At 46.0% G+C, this 23,309-nt stretch overlaps 1 protein-coding gene across 4 annotated transcripts in view; it reads left to right on the top strand.

Moving 5' to 3' along the window:
- GRIN2B (glutamate ionotropic receptor NMDA type subunit 2B) overlaps positions 1–23,309 on the top strand; it is a 485,599-nt gene that overhangs the window by 338,550 nt on the left and 123,740 nt on the right. For all 4 annotated transcript variants that reach the window (XM_055117944.1, XM_055117945.1, XM_055117946.1 and 1 more), the window contains one exon: positions 8,996–9,110. In XM_055117944.1, the coding sequence (XP_054973919.1) occupies positions 8,996–9,110 (115 nt within the window). The remainder of the gene's footprint in view (positions 1–8,995; positions 9,111–23,309) is intronic.

Raw genomic sequence — 23,309 nt, 5'->3', positions numbered from 1 at the left:
AAGGAAAATTTTCAGACTTCTCTTAGTCCTTTTCCTTGAGAAAATCATTGTTGGCAAGAACAAAATAATTAGGAACATGGGTGGAGAAGAATGGGCACTGGTGGAGGGATGGGTAAACAATCACTGCATGACTGAAGTGCAAACACGAAAGTTCATAAGCTTGTAACTGTACCTCACGGTGATTCACGAATAAAAAAAATTTTTTTAAAGGATATAGATAGGAAGGGAGGAGACTCTCAGAGCTGACAGCAGAGTCACCCAGAACCTTCTGATTGAACATCTTCCCAGAAGAAGGGGCATATTCTCCACCATCTTGTAGCCAAACAGAAGAGTCTCTAACTACAACAGCTCTGTCTTCTTTTACTTCAGATCAAGTTAAATCATAGCCTTCAATCCCGAGGAAGATCCAGGCAATTGTTCCCAGAAGTTTTTCATGATTAGGAGAAGGAGGTCTGAAGCTCTTTTTCATTGAAATTGCTGGTGAAGTGGACACGTGGCCATTTACCCCTTAAATCAGTGCATGTCACCCCACACTGTGATGGGGCCGGAGCACAGTCCTCATTGCCAGCAGGAGAGAAGTATATTCAATTTCTACCAGTAAGTCGTCAAGATATTTTAATAACTTATTCATTTAACACCACAGATTTAGAATTTAAATAAGTAGGATGTGGACTAGCCCCAACTTGAACCTTTTATGATTTGCGAAGAGTGGTTTGCAAAAGAAATTAATGGTATAAACATCATTTCAGAGAAAATGTTTCATCCACTTGAAGACAAACCTATTTTTAGCCCGCCTTAAGTAATTATAAATTAATATTACAATCTGCTCTTTAAATTAGTTTTCTCCCCCGAGGTTTTCCCACTAGGTATCATTTTACAGGAAGAAGAGAAAAGGACATCTGTGGACAGCATAGGAAACTGCTTTTTCCCAACTATTTGATTCAATAGCATGGCTTACTATTTTTCTAGGTGACACTCTATGTCAAAGGAAACTTTCCAGACTTCTTTAAGTCCTTTTCCTTGAGAAAACCATTGTTGGCAAGAACAAAATAATGAAGTGCCTGGGAAATATTGTCACACAAGGAAGACATAGGGTTTCCATGGAGGCCATCTGACTGTGCCCCCATTGTCTTATCTGCTGCTGGTGAGGAATCACAGTAGACACTGTGGTCATGTACCAAAGTTAGTGAACTTGCTTTGGTGTCCACTTTATGTATTCTCTCATTTTCTTTCTACATTATTAGGGTGAGATTATCCAGGATATCTGCTGCAATGTAGGGATCTTGCTGACGATACATGGCTTCTGGGCTTGACTACACAAGAGCTCCTTGGCAGCCTTAGTGGAATTGTTTCTGGCAGTGGCCTTCCACGCTGACCACATTGCCTGGAGTGGCCAGCTCTGAGTGTGAGACAATTCCAGGCATTTCTGTTTAGTTTACCAAACCATGAAAGTGAGCGTCTAAGTTTTAAATATTTGACTTCTACCCCTCTCCCCCTAACCTGTTCTATTTCTTGGGAAAAAAACATAGCTTTATTTACTTCTTTATTTATTTAGAGGCCACACCTAGTGATGCTCATGACTTAACTCCTGGTGCTGTGGCTTAAGAGTCACTCCTGATGGCACTTGGGTGACTATTTATGGTAGCAGGGATCGAACTATGGTTGGCCACATACAAAGCAAGCACCTTAATTTTCTGCTCTCTCTTCACTGTAAAATAGATTTTAAAGGCTTTAAAGTTTATTAGTTCTAATCCCAAGGAAGTGTTTCTTTAATTTCCAGAGAAAGGGTATATATATATATATATATATACCCTTTCTCTGGAATACATACATATATATATATACACACACATATATATAACAGGAGAGAGAAAGAGTGTGTGTGTGTGTGTGTGTCTGTGTGTCTGTGTGTGTGATAGAGACAGAGAGAGATAAGAGAGAGAGATAGAGGAAATGAGAAAGAAAAATAAGACTTGTTGAAAGACTTCTGACTTTTGCCACTAGAATTTAATTTAGCCACAGTGTTGATTAAGGTGCACCAAAACGATGCATGGCGTACTTAGGGCATCTCTACTGATTACAATATGAAATACAGGTGAAGTGTTTGAGCTGTTCTATTTTATAGCTGATGGAACATTGGCTTTAGGAAGTAAGCAGCACAGCAAAGACAGCCAGGGAGTCAAAAAGGTTTTCAGAACAAGAAAACTATAAGCCGGAGATCAAGATTCCATGCCTCTTGTTACTCTGCTTCTAATCACTATGAATGAAGAATGGTCCCAGCTTGTTGAGGCATGGTGGTAAGTGAAAGCAGCGCGGTGAAGCTGGGTGGAAGCTGGTGACCCCCAGATGCTGTCTCTAGCCCTGTCTGATTTGGAGAAATACACATCACCCTCACCCTCTGGGCTTGATCAGCTTCACCTGAAAAATGAAAGGATTAGAACGGGATGAGAGACTTTCCGCTCATTTCCACCTTAGTGGACATTAACTGGGCCACATCTATTTAAATTATTTTATTCTCCTATTGCTCTTCCCTCCATTATTCTTGCTGTTGCTCTGATGATTGGGGATTGCATACATATCTGGCCGTGCTGTTCATGGAATATCTTACCTCAATCAGATTCTGATGCTCCCTGAACTTTATAGGTCTGTAGTTGCAGTGCTTGGCTCATGTGCCCAGTAGGGGGCGCACTCTGTGGCACAAGATGATATTTGTGTTGCTTGCTGGGGGTTGCTGTGGTCCTAGCTGTATGCCTGCCAAATGTTGCAAGCCCAGCCTGGTGCTCGCACATCATTTCAGTTGTGTTTGCAGGAGTTTGCACCCCAGTTTTTGGTGCTCACACACATCTCACATCTGGCTTACAGTGCATTTGGATGTTGCCGGTGTCACTGGAGATTACAGGGAGGGGAGCTAGCTGGATTGTGCTCAACGCAAGTCAGACACCAGGGGCTTGAACTCGTGGCTACATGCTTGCAAGGCAGGCACTCTAAGGCCCGGGTTATTCCTCTAGACCTGGGTTTCTCAAAATGTAGGACCCTGTAAAACTGAAGGGCCATGTGAGTATTGTGTAGTTAGGGTTTTGCTGGGAACATTCTAGAAGAATTGGCAAACACCCCTACCCAGGGCAAGCTGCTACATCATTACTTTCACCAAGGATGTGGTGCGTGATGGGTGAATTCTCAGGTCAGGTCCTATCAGAGGCACAAGGCTTTGCCTCGCCCTGACCCGTGACCCCACTGGGCATTTGCCAAATGTGCTAGCTCTGAGTCGACCGGGACACTGAGGTTCCTTCACAAAAATAAAGCTGGCGATGAGACGGATATGCATTTCTGCATCTGGGGATGGTTTTGCATGGGGGAGTGTGGGGGACGGTGGACAAGGAGTGGGCAGCAAAGGCACCTCCGGGGCCCTGCTGACTCCTTTCTCTGCAGGGGATGATTGCTTCAGCAAAGGAAAAATTCAGAAAATTTGAACACCAGTGCCAAAGAGGCAAGGTTCATCAAGAGGCAAGGTTCATTAGCATTTCACACCTGTTTCCTTATTTTTTTAAAATGAGAGCTGCCATTGGATAGTTTCACATTTTCTTCCAGTTTTAGATTCTGGGATTTTCGGTGATACTAGCACTTTGTGAGCTGTGCAGGTTTGGTTTCTTACGGGTCAATCTTCATTCCTGGAGACAAAATTTGTTTTTTTTCTTCTATTTTTTTCTTTTCAATATAACACACCTTGGTGGGCCTTCCAGGGGCACAGAATGTTGGTAACCACTTGAAGCCAGGTTTCCTGGACACACATTTGAGAATCATATATAGAGAGAAAGAGAATCCATGGTATCTTGTGTTGTCAGCGGTAGCTTCATCCTTTCCTGTGATTTTAATCTCCAAATCGTTGCAACGTGCAGCAGTGTCCAAAGGCACTTGGCTATTCTCTGCTCTTATGGAGGGTTGACATGATTAATAGGATCATTTGACCTAGTTCATTCTTTGTGTGTTGAGCACAGTCTCCAGTCCCGGTGAGTTCCCTGATGGCGGATCTTGTTAAAATATAGGCATCACATTTTCACTCACCGACATGCAAAATGATGCTAGCCCTGGAAATTCAAATTGTATATCTCTTTCCCATAGAATATATCCTTTTTTCCTGAGCCTTTCTTTTACATAACCTTCCATTTATGCAAAGATTTCTAAAATAAATTTTGCTATGGTAACATTAGTACCTATCAGTATGAATTTCAAGTGCAGAGCAAGAAAACACAAGATCTGAATTATTCTACCTCAGAATCACTGGTAAAAGCACAGTTTTTTTTTTACCTATTTCCTACAGTCAATCCCTTGACTCACTTCTGTAGCATGTTGTAGATTATTTTTCCTTGTGCCTTTTCATTTGATCTTCACAATCACCTTATCTGATAAGCTGGAGATAAAGTGTTGTGTCCATTCTACTGTATCTCTGTATCACTGTCATCCCATTGCTCATTGATTTGCTCAAGCAGGCACCATTAATGTCTCCATTGTGAGGCTTGCTGTTACTGATTTTGGCATACCAAATATGCCACAGGTAGCTTGCCAGGCTGTGCCGTGCAGGCGGGATACTCTTGGTAGCTTGTCAGGCTCTCTGAGAGGGACAGAGGAATCAAACCCGGGTTGGCCATGTGCAAGGCAAACCCCCTACCCCCTGTGCTATCACTCCAGCTCTACAGAGGGAAAATTGAGACTTGGGTGCCAAAATCACATGCCTGGAAGTGACCATATACCCCATGATGTGCGCACACTTTAATGACGAATAGATCAGTTTGTTTTATTGTTGAAAGGGGTAAATGGGTGGAAGCATTTGGTCATACCCAGCAGTGCCCAGGGCTGACTCCTAGCTTTGTGCTCGGTTCAAACTCCCAGCCTTGTTCTGAGAACCGTGAAGTGCCGGGATTGAACTGGGATCAATCTCGTAGAAGGCAAGTCCCTTAGCTCCTGTTTTCTATCTGCAGCCCAGAAAGCGTGTCCTAGTTCAAAGCACAGTGTATTTTTCAGCCCGTCACAGAGAACTAAGTGTTGGCACTCAGGAAGAATGGTTCTGAGAAACACAATGTGAATGATTAATCTGTATGTTGCTAAGGATCTGAATGATTAAAGGATACTTTGGAGAAGAATAGTTTGCAGATTGTCATAAAATTTTATTACTCTTTTTGATGCCTGTAAAATATGTGCGAAGTGCCTGGTTAGAAGAAAATGAACCTGTGGAGCTGGGAGAAAGCAAACATTCCAGAAGGAGAAAAATTTATAGGGAAAATCAGAAGGGTCTAGAGCAGGAATAACTAGAGAAATTTATAGAGCAGTTTTATTACCCATGAGAGTGGTTTATTTTCTGAAAGTTGGAATTTCTCAGAGTATGAACTCAACTCCATGCTGTCCCCTTTAAAGGGCTCCTCTCTCGCGTCTTCGTGTCCATTCCTCACGCTGCTGCCTTCCGAAACCGTTGTTGGAGCTTCTCTTTTATAACTGTCTTCTGAAACAAACACTTCCTGTTCAGTAGTCTTAATAGTGTTATCAGCAATGTCAAAAACACTCAGTTTTGTCTGCTGAAAAAGAGGGTGCTTAAGGCAGTTCATTATTTCCTTCCCTCTTTCTGTACTGCCTCCTTCCCTTCTTTCGGCCTCTCTCTTCTTCTCTGTCTTTGCTCGTCTCTCTCACTCCTTGCTTGTGAGCACTCCTTTCCTTTAGACATTTTTCTATCCTTCTTCCTTCCTCCTTCCCCTTCACTCCTTTTCTTTCTTCCAAAATTTCTTGCATGCTTCATACATTTTCTCCAAAAAGAGATTTTCAGAAATTCTTTGAAGGAACCCAGTTGGAGTAAGAATGTCTTATCCCTAGTACTTATATTGGGTGCTTAAATGCGGTTTTGTTAGTTTAAAACATTTTGCTTTGCATTTTTGTGGTTGTATATCCCAGAATAAATTGTCTGGGACTTTAGTGGGAGTTTGGAAGTTGTTATTCAGGGGACCTGAATATTATTTTCTGATGTGCAACCCATACAATCCCATGGCTAGTAAGGGGGAACCGTGCAGAGATAGAAGAGACCAGGAGGAAGGGGTCCAAGTTGAATTACAAATGTTAATACTTTTCCTTTCTGGAAATGTCTAGAGTGCAGCCAAGGATATGGTGTTAGGCTAAAAGGGGGTGGGGCATTTGACCCAGCAATACCACTTCTGGGAATATCTGGAGAGGCAAAAAAAAGTATAGTAGAAATGACATCTGCACTTGTATGTTCATTGCAGCACTGTTTACAACAGCCAGAATCTGAAAAAAACCCGAGTACCCGAGAACAGATGACTGGTTAAAGAAATTTTGGTACATCTATACAAAGGAATACTATGCAGCTGTTAGAAAAGATGAAGTCATGAAATTTGCATATAAGTGGATCAACATGGAAAATATCATGTTAAGTGAAATGAGTCAGAAAGAGAGGGACAGACATAGAAAGATTGCACTCATCTGTGGAATATAAAATAACAGAATAGGAGACTAAGACCCAAGAGTAGTAGAGATTAGGACCAGGAGGTCTGCTCCACGGCTTGGAAACTGGCTCACATGCTGGGGGAAAAGGCAGCTCAGATAGATAAGGGAACACCAAGTAAAAGATATTGGGAGGACACATTCGGGTTAAAAGATGCATGCAGAAAGTAGACTATAGACCAAACATGATGGCCACTCAATACCTCTATTGCAAACCACAACACCCAAAAGAAGAGAGAACAAAAGGGAATGTTCTGCTGCAGAGGTGGGGTGGGGTGGTGGGGGATGGGGTAGTGGTGTGGAGGGACACTGGGAACATGGGTGGAAGAGAATGGGCACCGGTGGAGGGATGGGTAAAGGATCATTGTATGACTGAAATGCAAACACGAAAGTTTGTAAGTTTGTAACTGTACCTCATGGTGATTCACTAATAATTTTTTTTAAATGGGGGGGTGGAGGACAAAGCTTTGATATATGATAAGAACATGAGCTGGGGTTGTTCATCCTGACAAGTTTTTAAGAAGGAGGATGGTGTGGGAGAGAGAACATGGAATGGGGAATGTGGCTTGAAATGTTATGTCTGCTCCAAATTAGCTATGGGACATTGGACAAATAATTTGACCTCTTTGTGCTTTAGCTCGCTTATCTATCAAGTTAAATGAGCTAAAGGTTTCTTCCAAGATTAAAATGGAGTTTCGAAGAGATACATGATAAATGGCCTGATTTGTGGCAGAGCTCTCCTAGGCGGAGGCTTAGATTAGATTGTGGCTGATCAGATCGAGGGTCACAGAGCAACCAACTGCAGCTCTCCGTAGACACAAACTGCCCTGGGAAGTGAGATGGCCATCCCGAGCCTGGGGGTGCAGCGATAAACACTTTGCATGGGGGCATTCAGGAAGGGCTGAAGAACCTATGGCTGCTCTCTCGTCGTGAATGTCTTTCCATTTAGAAGTTCTAAGGGATCACCACTTTTATTTTTTTTCTTTTTGGGTCACACCTGGTGATGCTCAGGGGTTACTCCTGGCTCTGCGCTGAGGAATTACTCCTGGCAGTGCTCAGAAGACCATGTGGGATGCTGGGAATCGAACCCAGATCAGCCTCATGCAAGGCAAACGCCCCACCCTCTGTGCTATCGCTCCAGCCCCGGGATCTCTACTTTTTGAGGGTTGCTTCAGTGAAACTACCTGTTACCAGTGTATGGCCGGCTTAAATGGCCCAGGCAGCTCTAGAGGTGACAAAGGCAACTGGAGGTGAAGGTTCAGACATCTTTATAAATGCTGCGGGATGCCCATTGGAGCAACCTATGACTTACCCAAAAGCTAGTGGGAAGGACCAGAAAGGGTCTGGAGGCTTCAGTGAATGAGAAGCTGTGCCAAACTGCCTGTAGGCACATCCTTCTCTCCCTCCGAGTACCAGGAAGCCAGCGGGTTGCACCTTCCAGGCCTTCCGCTCCCACCCTTGGCAATGCCCACATATCCCGTTGGCTCTTTTCAGCAGCACCAGGCTCCAGGCTCCGGCGCAGCACGTCATGTGGGTGCGGAGCTAATCATTATCGACTCCTAGGGCCATTATGGTAAAGGGACATTAATTACCAGCAGCACAGTTGCACTAATGCAGTTGTAATGAGCATGCCAGTGGGAATTTCCAATGAGAGAGCTCCGGCAGCTCGGAGCAGACGGCAGGGGGAATGGGGTGAGTTGGGGGGACAGGTATTGAGAAGGAAGCCAGTGTCATCGGTCTGGTGCTAGTTGGCCCAGTGTTTCTGCTTGTGTTTGCCCCTATGCATGGATTGCTTCATGCAGGGGTCCTCCCTATGACCCACACCTTGGCTGTTTCTGACCACATGTACAGGGCTATGACAGCCCCGGGCCCTCGAGGCTTGCCTGCTGGTCTGTGCTGTCTGCTCTGTGCTCCAGCAGGATGCCAAAGCGTGTGCGTCTTACCAGAAGGGGAGAGATTTCGCTGCACACACTGCCCTCAGCTAAAAGGTGCCTGGGTCCCTTCCTGTCTTTTTCCCTGATCTCCACCACCTCCTTCCTTGAATCCACCTTCTTTTTTGAATAATAGCTGTTAATCCTTACTGAGCATTTACTATGTACCTATCTCGTGAGATATTTTATTATGGCCTCTTATGAGCCTGATATAGGAGGTTTCTTGATCAGTATTCCGCTTTTCTCTATTCCCCCCCTTCCCCTGTGCCCTTGTTATGGGAAACTTATGCTCAAAAGGCTCAGCGTCATCACTGTCAGGTCAACTCAACCTAGCACCTGCATGGTGAACGATTCTATCAATTTTACATGAATCCCCATCTGTGAACCTTTAAACTCTGAGGGTCCAGTCAGACAGGAGATGGAAGGCACCAGGTATCATCAGGACGTTTGTCTCCCTGTCTGTCTGTCTGTCTGTCTCCGTCAGCCTGTCTGTGTGCCTCGTTCTCCTGCTCTTGGCAGACATTCTTCATGCTGGTAACTTTCCTGTTCTTTGATCTTTGCAGGTATCTGATCAATGTCACGTTTGAGGGGAGGAACCTGTCCTTCAGTGAAGACGGCTACCAGATGCATCCGAAGCTGGTGATCATCCTCCTCAACAAGGAGAGGAAGTGGGAGCGGGTAGGACATGCCTTTGCCAATCCTCATGTCATTGTAATGCTTGAAAGGAAAAATGGTTCCTTGGTTTTGGTCTCCAAGCAGGCAGGCTAGAGATCAGTACTTTGAGAACAGGGGAGAGATGATTAATGTCTCCAGTGGGCATCTGCACTTCCTTGCTCCTTGGTTGAAAGGGACAGTTTTCTTGATGCATGCAGCCTGTGTATACGTCCTGGTGCTAAATGCTCCCTACTTGGTTTTTAATGCAAGGAGATACACGTATAGTTTGCAGAGAAAATGAATGATATGGTTCCATCTGGAAGCTGTGTCCTGCACAGCACGTCGGGGAGGTCTGTGAACCCCAGAGATTGAGAGGAAAGGGTTGGTTTGCTGTGATTGGAAGCGTCATTGGCAGCATTCAGGATTTCTCCATCTGCCCTTCAGTGGCCATGTCTGCAAGGCTGCGGTTGGAAATTCATTTCTGTGGGTTCCTCTCCAGCCCCCTCTAGTGCCAAACCCCACATCCCTGCTCACCTGCTCACGAGCTGGTCTGGTCAGACCTCAAATTGCTGCCATGCCGCTGCTTCCTTTGTGTAACATGGGAATGAGGGCCACGACAGAACCAATATCACAGGCATATGACAGAGATTAGGTGTGCTCTCTGCAAAGGATTTAGAAGAGTGTCTGTCTCCTAGTAAGCTCTCAGTAGTGATCGCCATTTATTAACATTATTATTCCTGGATCCTTAAATATGAATGTCACTGAGAGTATATGTCCATCTGGTGGATTCTCCAGGTCGGCGCCATAAGTCATTGACCCCTGAGATGCTTTTCTCACAACAGTTCTGAGGATCGGGAAGGTGGGGGAAGGTCTGCCTAGGTGCCTTCTGTTCTGGGAGAGTCCCAGAACGTGTCAGCATTTGAAACCCTAGAGGTGTGCAATGACAAAGAAAATTTCATTCAGTTGAAGCTCGCCCTTATCCCCCAGGTCCTTGTGTTCATGAAAATCATATTCTGTGAAACAGGTTGATTTAATACTGGTTTCGGATGAGTTTGAAGACTGCATGGAGCGGTGGGCCGAGAAGAGTTTTTCTGAACAGGCTATTACGAGTGCGGACACCAAGCTACAGAGGTCCAGAAAGAGAAGGCGGGAATGGAGGCAGGACAGAAATGATTTTGCAGCGGCAGGGATCACACCTCAGAGGCACATGCTGTGCCCCTGAACCATATCCCTGCATCCCTCCTCCAAAACTTTTTGAAACTCACTGTCCTGCCACAGATAATGCTGGCCTGGAGGCTTGGTGTGGCGGGGGCGCTGAGATGGTAGATGCCAGAGCCCCACCCTGCAAACCGAAAGGTCCACGTGTCATGTAGCTCCTTAGACCCTGAAAGCTCTGAGCCTGGTCTGAAGCCTTCAAGGACCCTCCATGAAGGTCCTTCCCCGTAGTGAGTTAGCTGCTGTCCAGACATGTTTGTTCCTGGGGTCCTTGTTCCTCACGCGTCATGATGCTCTGCTTCTGCTTCACGGATAAATAAGACATTCTCTGGGACCCTCGTACCTACCATCCCTGTGTCTCTGGGAAAGGACTTCTTTTTTTTTTTTTGCTTTTTGGGTCACATCTGGCAATGCACAGGGGTTATTCCTGGTTCATGCAGTCAGGAATTACCCCTGGTGGTGCTCAGGGGACCATATGGGATGCTGGGAATCGAACCCGGGTCGGCCGGGTGCAAGGCAAACGCCCTACCCACTGTGCTATCACTCCAGCCCCAGGGAAAGGACTTCTTAATGCTCAGGTCTCACCCATGAATCAGGTGTCCGGATGGGGTCGCTTTGATGCATTCAGCTCCTGCTTCCTCTCTCCAGGAGGGGGCAGCTCGCTAGGGTCCTTCCGGACACTGCTGACCATCACTCCTGTAGATGTATCTTCCTGAGGCCAGACGCCAAAGTCCATTGCTGTCCACTCTTTCCAAAACAAGACCTTTCCAAATGGCCCACACCTGGCAGTGTTCAGGACTTGCTCCCGGCTCTGCACTCAGGAATGACTCCTGGCTGACTTAGGGGGCTAGATAGGATTAAACTTCAGCTGGCCTCAGGCAAGGCAAGTGCCTTAGCCACTGTACTATTTCTCCAGCCCTGAGCCTTCCCTTTTTTATCCAGTCTTCTTCCACCCTGGTGCTAAGATTTATTCCTGACTTTTTCTGTAATCTGGGAAGCAGACAATGGCTTTTTAATTGGGCTGCCCTGTCCCCGATGACCACCTTTGACCTGGCAGCCAGCTTCTGCAGACACAGTTCTAATGAAGTGCTTTCTCAGCTCCAGAACTGCTCAGAGCACCTTGACGTGTTGCATCATGCCAACCTTTATCTCCTCTTGCTTTGGAAGCTCAGGTCTACCTTCCTAGGACTGCCTTCTCTGCCACTCTGTGTTCCGTCTCCTCTGAAGCTACCAGGTGCCTCACCCCCCTGTCCCAAGACTGTGTCGCATTCAGCATCGCTGATGCCTCCTTTCCTATGATGGTTACCCAATTTGTAGAGCTAGCTTCCCATCCAAGCTTAGTTAAAATAGTGCTCTCCTCTCCCCTCCTTACCTTTAACCAGGATGTAACCATTCTCTCTTTCTTGCCGCCCCCCCTCCCCCGCCGCCTCTGTGACCACATCTGCCACATCTGCAGCAGTTAGAGACATTTGCATGCTGTTTCCAGAGAGCGGAGCTAGGTCTCTATGTTGTGTCCCCACAGGAGGCAGGAGGTTTGTGGATGAATGAGAATCCTTTTGTGCAACGCTCAATCCTGTCATGAAGAATGCAAGCCAACCCTTTTGCACTTGATACAATAGCTGTTTGGGGCTGGGAAGAAAATATTTGTTAAGGTTGAATTCCAAAGGTCACATTTTATTTATGTATTGATTATTGATTCGGAGATCATGGTTGTGCTAGGGCTGGGTGTGGATTAAGGTACACCCAAAGGAACTGGAGGGGGCCTTGCAGTGGCGTGAATGGAAACACGTTCAAGGGATGTGCTCTACCCCTGCCTCCAGGGAACACATTTCAATGTAGGGAGTTTGTTATTTAGAGAAGCACTCCCTGAATTGTTCCACGTGTGACCTCTTTTATCACAGAAATTTTCACATGACCCTAAGCATATAGGTATATGAAATAGGCATATAAACCAAATACTTAATAAGAAATCATAAGGAATTTTCTTTAAATGAATATTTTGGGGCTAAGCAATAGTACAGTGGGTAAGGCATTTGCTTTGCAGACAGCTGAGCCAGTTTTGACTCCCAGCACACCAAATGGTCCCCAAGCCCACCAGAAGTGATCCTTGAGCACAGAACCAGGAATAATCCCTGAGCACTATCAGTATGGCTCCCAAACCAAAAAATAAATAAGATAAATAAATGAATGAAATAAAGCTTTTTAAAGCTATGCAAGTACCATAGCACAGCGGGTAGGGCCTTCATTGCCTTGCACGCAGCCGACCTGGGTTCGATTCCTCTGTTCCTCTTGGAGAGCCCGGCAAGCTACCAAGAGTATTGCGCCCACACGGCAGAGCCTGACAGGCTATCCATGGCGTATTTGATATGCCAAAAACAGTAACAAGTCTCACAATGGAGATGTTACTGGTGCCGGCTCAAGCAAGCAAATTGATGAACATCCCACGACAGTGCTACAATGTTACAGTGTAACCTCATAGGAGATTATGGCCCACAGTTTTAAGAAGCTAGGATTCATTTTGTATAACAGTTTCAGAGGAGTTAGGATCAGAACTCCCAACAGCTTCCTATCAACTTGGCTGATCAGGAAAGAGTGTTTAGGAATGATCTCTGAGTTCACAGAGTCTGGAAGCTCCCCAAAGCCCTTCTCTGGACTTACGGAAGGAGAGGGATGTCAGGGACCAAGCACAGCTCAGGATCATGTCTGGGATGGGATGTGGTTGCCCAGAGGCTACAAAGCTTTCCTTCCCCCACCTCCCACCCCTGCCCTTTTGAATTCTCTAGGCTCCTAATACCACTCCAGAAGGGTGCTCTAAGAGAGATAGTATGTGTCGTGGGCTTCTCAGAGGCAGCCTGGAGAGGAGAGAGGGATGCAGGAGCAGAACAGGAAAAGCATCCAATTTGTAGAAGGGCTTTTGTAGAAGAGACAAGGGCTAAAAGCTGGAACACTCCACTTCCGGTTACTGATGGGAAGTTCTGTGCCAACCACTCACTCTGTTTTCTGCTCTCTCTTTTTTTTTTTTCCAATTCCTGGATCTTTATTTGCTCTGGTCTAAAATGATGGCATGAAGAAGATTCAGGGACCCTTTCCAGTCCTCCCTTCAGGTGTTAGAACATCACATCATCAGTAAAGGGTGGCTGGGAGTAGTAACTGGACGAGAACTGGACCACGCCAAAAGAACCTGCCTTTGCTTTTCAGGACAGTAGCTCCTGGGGACATATTTGTCATTCTTGTCATTTAGATAAATATCATCTCCTCAGAAGGCCTTCCCTGAGGACCTGAGCTGAAGTGGCCACGGTCACGCCATCAGAGCAAGTTTACTGTACATCTCTCCCGTGCCTGTGTACCTGGCGCATTGCTTCTTGGGCTGCTGATTTGCTAATTGTCCCCCAAGCCACACACACCCCCCCACCAACCCTGCAGCATGGAGCTTCCTGCGTGCAGGGACTCGACTCACCCTTACATTCCTCACTATTAAGCAGAGCCCCGTGCTCAGAACAACCATGCCAGAGAGACATTTGAAACCAGCTGCAACTCAGCTCTCAGAACCTGGGAGACTTTGGATATCAACCTGCCATTTCACTTCTGCCCAACGTTCGCTCACTAAATGTGAGTCCCCACTTGGGAGCGAGCACCCTGACTGGAAGGGAAGGTGAACCCCAAAGGGCAGTTCTCAGGGGGGCCCAGAAGCCTCCACACTTCTCAGCACACAGCTTCACCTGAGATTGATGAGGATGTGGGAGTGAACCCCGGGATGGGTCTGCCAGTGCTCCTAAGGGTTGTGAGAAGTCTTTTCCCAGTTGCTGTCTGATCCATGTGGTTCCTTCAGAGAGATGAAAGTCACAACAGCGTCGGCTATGGGACCGAGTGTGGCTTAGGGAATGGGCAAAGGCCAGGCACAACTGCATTAATGTGACTGCGCAACAGCAGAGCCAGCCAGGCCTCTGATGTTCCCTGCGATTGTTCCCCTCTTGTAAAATAGGGTTTGACATCAGGCTGTTATAATGATGAAAGAGATTTGGTAGCAAAAACAGCACTTCAGACTCATTGAAATACAGCAGGGCTCAGAAAAATGTCGATTGGTGCCCCCACATTGCTTAATATTTTAATGTAATAGTTGCACGTGACAAAAAGTCCAATGAGACTGAGAGGAACTAATCATAAAAATCCTTTTGTCATCTGTCATCTCTGGTTCCCTCAGATCCCTCTACAGAGCAATCATCGATCCCATTTGTCTTGTGTGTTTTCTCTGCAGGTCCTCCCGGCACATCCACATTTCATATATTTACTCAATCTTAAAAAAATAACAGCAGCTGCTTTGGAAAACTTTAATAGGGTTTTATGTAAGTAATCATGAAGAGGCAGGCCTGGGGGAGGTCAGGTCTAGGATATCGTAGCGGTTGGAAGATCATAGTTCTGTCCCTGGAAAGCCAAGATCTCTTTGGGTTCCTTTCATACATGCATACAGGGACATGTATGCAGACCAGTCATGGCAAGTTGGAGAGGGTCTGGGATAGAGAAGAAATCACTGTATGCAGTGTTGGTAGATGGGGAAGTGAGTCTCTCTCAAAGGGCAGACAGCTGCACAAACTTGCAGTAAAAATAGTTTGGCACAGAGAAGCAGTTCCAGAAAGCATTCAGACTTGTCTTTATCAGAGCCGCTCATGATTTGCTTCATTGCTACTGCTCTCTGCTTCCATTTAGTCCTTCCTAAAATGGGGATAATAAAAATGAAATGCGGTGAGGGTGTGTTCTGAGTGATGACTTCAAGAAACGATGACGGTGCGTTTTTTCGGGCTGACGATGTAAGCAGACCTTAAAGATACTGCCTGGGTCAGAATGACAGGAGAATGCATGGGGTTGGCATTTCTGCTTGACCCTTCCCCAAAGAGACAGGAGGTGTAGGTATACACGCTCTCCACTGCTTCCACCCAGAAAATGCTCTACCTCCGATGAAAACATCCCATTTGAATCACTCTTGGGGCTGCCCAAGACTAGGTTAACACCTTGGACTTGTTGGACTGAGAGAGTCCAGCCACAACCTCCAGAAAAGAAGTGCTAGAAGTGAAAGTTCTTGGTCCACACTCTGTGGCGAGCAATGGATGGCTCCATGGGAGACAGAAACGTAACCAAGATCCTGGGAGATGTTCCAAGAGCCCTGGCAGCACCACCAGTAGCTCAGATGGGCTGTTTTACCAGGCACTGCGGCTGGGGATAAGGAAGACAGTTAGGGAAACTGTGGGGTTCTTGAATCCAGGAGCACTGGCTCCAGGCTGAGGGTATTCTCTGCCGGTAGCACCCACGGGAGGAGTGAGCATATTCCGGAATGAACAAATTGGAGATTATTTACTGCTATTGTAGGTAACATTGAAAACTGTTGACTGATGAAACAGCTTCTGAATCCCTTCATGAACACACATGCACACACAAATGCACACACATACACACACACACAAATTCCCTCACATGTAGACTGACCAGCAGCTTGTGGAAACAGGCACTGCAGTGGTTTGGTTTGCATGGCGCGTCTGTGCCCAGTGCTGCGTGGCATGGTCATGTGGGTCAGGCAGCGCTTGCTAATGGGCCCAGTACACCTGTACAAATGGTGCTCCAGCTCCAGCTCATCCTGGCTCTCTCCAGACTCTTCCGAGGGCATCTGAGGAGACAAAATAGAAGCCCCTCATGTCGGGAGAGTTTGTTCTGGATCTGCTGGTGCCGCCATGTGACAACATGCTATTTTTACCGACTTTGAACTGAGTACTCATATGCATCATTGGATTAAGGGATTAGGAGGCAGGATCCATGGAGAAAGGCTGTGGGAATTGGGGTCGTTGTGGGGAAGAAGAAAAGGCAATGAGGTGATGACTTACTCTCTCTAAATGTCTGAAGAATGATTGTACCAAGTGTTGGGATCAGCTGTTCACTTGCTCCTCTGAGACAGAACCAGAGTAAGTGGGCTTAAGATCAAGCGGGGAGGATTTATATTAGCTACAGGGAGAGTTTCTTAATAGAGAGAATTGTTGAGTACCAGAACTGTTAGCATGAAGCGATGACTTTGGAAATGTGAAAAATGGGCTATGTTCTTATTTCTCTGTAGTGGATGGTCTTGTCCAAACAGCAGTGCATGAATCCCAGGACTTTGAGTTTTTCTTCCATATTTTCCCTCTTTCGAACCCCTCTTTTTCTTTCCCTCCCGTCTCCTCCCACTTCTTTTCCATGGGATCTTCCTTTCCTTTATCCTTTTCCATCCTTCAGCTCTTTTCTTCCCTCATCCCCCGAAAGACTTGACGAGCATTATGAGCCAAGTATTACCCCACCAAATAAATGCTGCCAGTTTTCTTGTAGTTGAGGGTTGGGAGCACATTGCTAAGAGAAAAGTGTAGGGGCTGGATCAGTAGCACAATGGGTAGGGCTCTTGATTCGCAAGTAGCAGACCTGGATTTAATCCCTGGCACCACATATGGCCCCCTGAGCAATGTCAGGAATGATATCTGTGTGTGTGACATAATGACAATTGATTGCAGTGTAAAAGATTGGATTATGTATTTTGGGTTGTCAAGTGATTCACATCCAAGCGTTCCTTCTCGTTGAATTCTAAAAGCCATGGCCTGCTCTCTTTGCCTATACTGTTTTCTGGGGTCCTAGAAAGAGATCCTGGGGCCAGTCTTGGGAAGGAGTCTGGACGCCACCATTAGTTTCAGTCTGAAGGGTTAAGCTGCTACCCCCATGCACATTTGTGAAATAATAATTCAAGGGGAGGAGCTGATGTACTGGGGACTTGACATCATTTCAGAAGGACTAGTTGTCTTCAGGTGTTCATTCACAGCAACCAAATGTAAAGGGTGAAGAAACACGATGATCTTGATTTTCTTTTTGAAATACCTGTCTGTGATGGTAGGGAGAGAAAGCAGAGCTGGTGATCCCAGAGCTGGCTTAACCTTGGCTCCGGGAAACATGAGAAAGACAAACTGTTCCCAAAGCCAAAGAACAGCTTTTATCCATCTTGTTAAAATTTTTATTGAGAATTTTTATTTCATGGCAGTTATCTGTGGTTGCCTACTGTGTCTGTTCAGCTGTCTTTCTAATTCCTAGATTATAATATCTTTCTAGTTGTGGTATTGGAGAAGTGGGCGGTATCAAGGGTAGAGGACTTGGTGTGATTGCAACTATGTAAAAATGATATCGATGACTTTTTTATTGTAGAAGGTATCAGTTTATTGTCCAATAGGGATTTGGGGAATAAAATAAGATCAACCTATACACATACACACAAAGAGTATTGACATTTGTTTTATTTCTTTCTGGTTCTTTTTTCTACATATATTGTAAATATGTTTGTAAATATGCAATGTTCTGACACATTGCAAATTGTGATATACCATAGAATTGGAATACAATGTATACAGTTTGTGATCTACTTTTTTTAGGGCATGTTCATAGATTATTAATATTACCCCAAGGCATGAAACCTAGTAACTGTCCAATATATCATTGTAATGATCCATCACCCTTCTTTAACCTAGACCCTCATTCTGAGACATTTATATGTGTTAAATGGAGACTGATAGTCCTATGAGCATCATTTCAAACTTTTCATAGAGAAATTTCAATGCCATAAATTGCTTTCCAAGGTAACATGATTTGTTCACCTTTTTGAACATTAAGTTCTCGAACAGTAAAAACAGCAGCTTCTAGACTTGAGATGCTCAGCAGGCTAAGATCCAAATGAAAATTAAAATGGCAGCCTTATTGGAGATTTGCTCAATTATACTAATTTGCTAACAAGCTGTGGACGCTTGGACAGTTGGTGCAGCAGGCTTTCTTTTATGATTCCTGGTCTGCAAAGAGCTGCAGAAGATTTTTCTTTTTGGTCTTCTGATCAACTGTGCTGACCTCTAACTCTGTGTATCAGAGTATTTCTTTAAAATTTTTTGTATTAGGGACCAGAGTGATAGTACAGTGGGTAGAGCATTTGCTTTGCACGCAGCCAACCCAGGTTTGATTTCTAGCTTCCCATATGGTCCTCTAAGCCCACCAAAAGTGATCCTTGAGCACAGAATCAGGAGCAAGCCCTGAGCACTCCAGGTGTATTCAAACAAACAAAATTAAGTACTACAACCAAAATAAACAAACACAATTAAATATGAAGTCACTGTAATTTACAGTGATTCCTAGTTTGGTTTCAGGATTACAATATGCTAGCACCAATCCCACCACCAGTGTTGAATTCCCTCCAACAATGTCCCCAGGTTCCCTCCCAACCCCAGCCTCCCTCCTTAACAGGTGACATGATTTCATCTGTTGTAGTCTGGATCTCATGTTTGCAGTGTTGTTGGCTGTCAGGGGAAAAAAAGAAAGTGGTCATTAGGTGAGGGGTAGGAAGAGATGGGTGGGAGGTAAGGGGTAGAGTTTGCAGCCTTGAGCATGTAGATGGTGTAAAGAGTGGTATGGGTATAAACATGTACTTATGTGGCATATTTAGATATACCTATATAAACTTCAGCACATTTCTTTGTAGTCATAGCATACAGAAAATGGGGGTGGCATGTACTCTACCTCTGTTTGCATTTCTTGTCCTACTGGGGCTATTGTTTTAAGAATTGGAGACTTGTAAAATTCAGACCTCTGTCCCATGAAACAGTGGGTCCTGCTCAGCGTTCCACCATCTTCTAAGTACTGTTTCTATACTGCAAGTTACCCAGGAAGAAGGAGAGTGATTCCCCCCTTTCACCACTGGGGGCAGCATCTAGAAAATTCACATATCCAATCTGACAGAAGCCTCCGGCTGATTGATTAGCCTTCTAGATCAGGGTACTAATCTTTTCATTCCTTTATGCTTTTTTCCCCCTACCAAACAAACTGATTCAGGCATCCATCAGCAGCCTATTGATTTTAGTGAAAATCTAAAGCGTGACATTTAAGCTATAATATCTGAATGTCTTTCCTCTATAAGGAGGCCTCTCAAATGACCTAACACTAGGAGATGTTCTGTTTTGTCTTTCCTCCTGTGCTAATAGATTTGTTCAAGTCCACACAGGATCTCTCAGAGCTGCCAGGAACCAAGGTAAAAGCAATTCATGTACACGCACAGAAGGCCTGACCTTGGCATATTAATTGGGCTAATCAATCTGTAGTTAGAAACTCTGAAAGGAAGTATAGGCCAATTAAGAAAATTGTCTTTGAAATAAACAGTTAATAATAATAATTAAAAAAAAAGAATCAAGTCCCCCATAGCACCCGTAGAACTCAGATTATTTAGGGTGATTTTATTATTCAGAGAATTACTTCAGTTTATCATTTGAGGACTATTTTCATTTGTCAGAGTGAGGAAGAAAATGTGTGTGTGTGTGTGTGTGTGAGAGAGAGAGAGACAGAGAGAGAGAGACAGAGAGAGAGTGATGGAGAGAGAAAGATAGGGAATATGATTAGGCCTGTGAGCTTCCAGCTGCTTTCCTTTCCCTCTTCCTCTGGGAATAGGGTTCCAGGAGGGCTCTGATCCCCAGAAAGGACCTCCAGGCCTTCCTGTCATATCAGCAACCTAAAGGTTTAAGGGCAAAACCAGTCAGAACCAAGCTCATGAGATGAAGCTATGGGTCTGAAAAGGTCATTCTCTCTCTCTCTCTCTCTCTCTCTCTCTCTCTCTCTCTCTCTCTCTCTCTCTCTCTCTCTCTCACTCCTATGGAGAAGGCACTCTCTTTGGGAGCAATTCGTTGACCTTAGGGGAAAGACCATTCATGGTTGCTCTGTTTTCTGGTTGGAAGTGGAGGATGTGGAAACACTTCCTGTTCATACCCAACTTCCCATTTAAACGCTTTCCCACTTTTCCTCCCCAAGGGTTTTGTGTTGGATGACTTCTAAAAACACCTCAGGCCTGTGCCCAGGAAACCTGACCAGGGTTCTGTTCCTTCACCGCCAAGGAAGGGAGCAGGCTGCAAAGGAATGACCTCTTGTGGCAGAATCCCAGGTGGATATTTAAAGTGCTGAGTTGCCAGCATTCTTGTCCTGGACTCTTGGAAGGGAAAGTACACCCTTTCCAAGAGCTAGAAAAGATAGAGTTTCTAGAGCAACATTTCTGGAATGATGGTGGGAAGGGGAGGAACTGATGGTCTTGGGAAGATGTACTTATGAGTAGATTGAAGATATAAAATATCTGATTCCCAGGTCATAAATGGTCTTGTTTTTATGCCCAGGTACACTATAAACTTTTCTTATATGATAGGAAACTTGCCGCTGGATTGAAGTACAGGGGGCATAAATAGGAAAAGGAATACTAGGACAGTATGTGTGTGTGTGTGTGTGTGTGTGTGTGTGTGTGTGTGTGTGTGTGTGTGTGTGTTGGGGGAAGTGCCTGCCACAGAGATAGATTGGGGGGCGGGTGGGAAACTGAGAACTTTGATAGAGAGAAGTGGACACTGGTGAAGGGATGGCTGTTAGAATATTGTAGGTCTGAATCTTAATAGTGAATAACCTTATGACTCTTTAATTCATGGCGATTAAAATAACCCCCCCTTTAAGAAAATAAAAGAGAATTTGTTACAAGCATAAGCCAAGCGAGGCTAAGCGTGATGAGCTGATTGGACAGGTGATTCCGAGGTGGGCATGGATGTCATTCTGGCCCCACTTAAATCCACGTGCCCTTTGCCTGCACCCAGAGTCTGAGAGCCTCTGACTCAAGGGTCGGCCGCAGGCAGGTGCCGGGCGGGCCCGAGGACACTGTAGGATCTGTGAGCTCAGGCCTGTAAGCGCTTTATCACCCACTGGTAAGAAATGGCCTTCAGGGGACAGGGAGCAGCAGTAAACTGGCTGTTCAGTGCGGCCTTTCCCTGAGATTAACCAAAAATGAAAGAAGGAGGGAGGCGGGGAGGCAAGGACGAGGCAGCAGTCACCAGGAGGCTTCTGGCTACCCCTCCGCAGCACGCACGCGTGCCACCCCCGGGCCGCGTGTCTCTCCAGCTGTGACCTCCCTCCAGCGGGGCCCTACTGCCCGCAGAAACAGCTGGCCCCGTCCCAGCCGCCCAGCGGGTCTGGCCTAACCGAGGGCTCTCGGCCTTCAAAGCGCTTCTGGAACACGGGCGAGCAGCGAGCAGCGAGCAGCGAGCAGCGAGCAGCGCCCAGCCCGCAGCCCCATTGATCAGACGTCTGCTGAAGGCGCCGCGACACCGAGGCGCAGCGAAAATAACTGACCTACAAAACAGTTCTCTGGGCTTCGTGGGAGAGTGACATGACATTTTAACTTTGCCTTACATAAAACACGGCGCGCCCAATTTCTCAGGAGCTCGGCTGGCTCCGAGACAGGAGTTTGTGGATTCAATTGAGAACTGCATGAAGGAGTTTCATTAAGAGAAATGCAGACGGAGGAGAAGGGAAGGAAGCGCCGAAGTGAAGGGACAGGACCCTGATCTGGGCTCCCTCCATGTCCCCCCCATCCCGATCTTCGGGAGGAGTTGCGGGGGGTGGGGCGGGGGAGTCTTACTCACTGTGTTATGGGAACTCAGTGAAGAAGGGTGAGGCTTTTTATTTAAATGAGCATCTATTTATTTGTGGAGTCCTGTCTTTGTCATATATGGACAGTCATCAGTCATTGTTGGAAAGAAGAATTAATTTTTTTAACTAAAAGGAAGTTTATTTCATAGAGTAAGGTAAAATAGCGTAGTAGCAAAGATGGTCCAAGTGGTACCTGAATGGGTAATTTTGGCTGATGCTTCCCAGAGAGCCGGGAGCCCCCCTGTCAGCTCCCTGGCGTTTGGTCCCAGTCCTTGCCCTGTTCTCTGCTCCTTTCCTCCTGCATTTAGCCCCATGCCAGCTGCACCTCCTACACCTTGGGTGGTTTTGTGCCACGTGCCTTGGTTTCTGGTCCCACCCCACGAGCACTCCCCAGAACCTTGCTTCATTGCACTTGTCCTGAGACGTCCACCAGCCAAACCACATCCTGAGATGGAGATTCTGCAGTGATGTGGAAACAGAAATGGTTCCACCTGCTGTGCCTTGTTGTTGTTGCTAAAATGTGGAGAGTAACGTTTGCCTTACACTGTAGCTTAAGACTCATAATTTCTTTTTTTTTTTGCTTTTTGGGTCACACCCAGCATTGCACAGGGGTTACTCCTGGCTCATGCACTCAGGAATTACTCCTGGCGGTGCTCAGGAGACCATATGGGGTGCTGGGATTCGAACCCAGGTCAGCCGCACGCAAGGCAAACGCCCTACGCGCTATGCTATCACTCCAGCCCCCAAGACTTATAATTTCTATGAGTGGGGAAAAGTTGAAGGGGAGAGGGCCTCCCACCCAATATTCAGAGTCCCTGGGGTCACTCCCATCAGTGCTCAACCATGGGGACTTAATGCTCAGGCTTAGTCATGTGATGCTTCTGGAGACCAGCAGGACCAGGGGCAACCAGAGGCATACCGGGTCACGAGGTTTTGAGGATCCAAAAGGAAAGAGTGAGAGAGAGAGAGAGAGAAGAGAGAGAGGAGAGAGAGAGGAGAGAAAGAGTGAGAGGGGAGAGAGAGAGGAGAGAGAGAGGAGAGAGAGGAGAGAGAGGAGAGAAAGAGTGAGAGGAGAGAGAGAGGAGAGAAAGAGAGAGAGAGATTTGGGTTTTGGTTTTAGTCACTAAAAAGAAAACAGAAAATGGAGTCTTTGCCATGCTTGCTGATCAGTTGGCAGTGAATAAACTCCCCCGCCCCGCCCCTTTATTCCTAAAGGATTGCTTTTACACTGGGATTTTGCAACTGGAGTCTTCTTGATGTAAATACAAGCTAAGCCTGTGACACAGTGACACAGCACAGCAGTCCGTTCTGAACCCATCACTGGCAGGGTACATGGAAAACCTTCTCAGATTTAGCACATCAGGGACTCTGCAGTAACCACCTGGTAGCAGCCTGCCAGTTCAGTAAACCCTGCAGGGTGACCTTGTACCCTCTGATCCATGAGCTTGGCTCTTCGCTGCTGCCCCTCACCACTTTGTGGTTGCTTCTCAGCCTTCCCTTCTGTGGCCTCCTTACTGTCCAGCT

Source organism: Sorex araneus, chromosome 10 (assembly GCF_027595985.1).
Source record: "Sorex araneus isolate mSorAra2 chromosome 10, mSorAra2.pri, whole genome shotgun sequence".
Lineage (NCBI taxonomy): Eukaryota > Metazoa > Chordata > Mammalia > Eulipotyphla > Soricidae > Sorex > Sorex araneus.
This window is presented reverse-complemented; position numbering and strand designations above follow the sequence as displayed.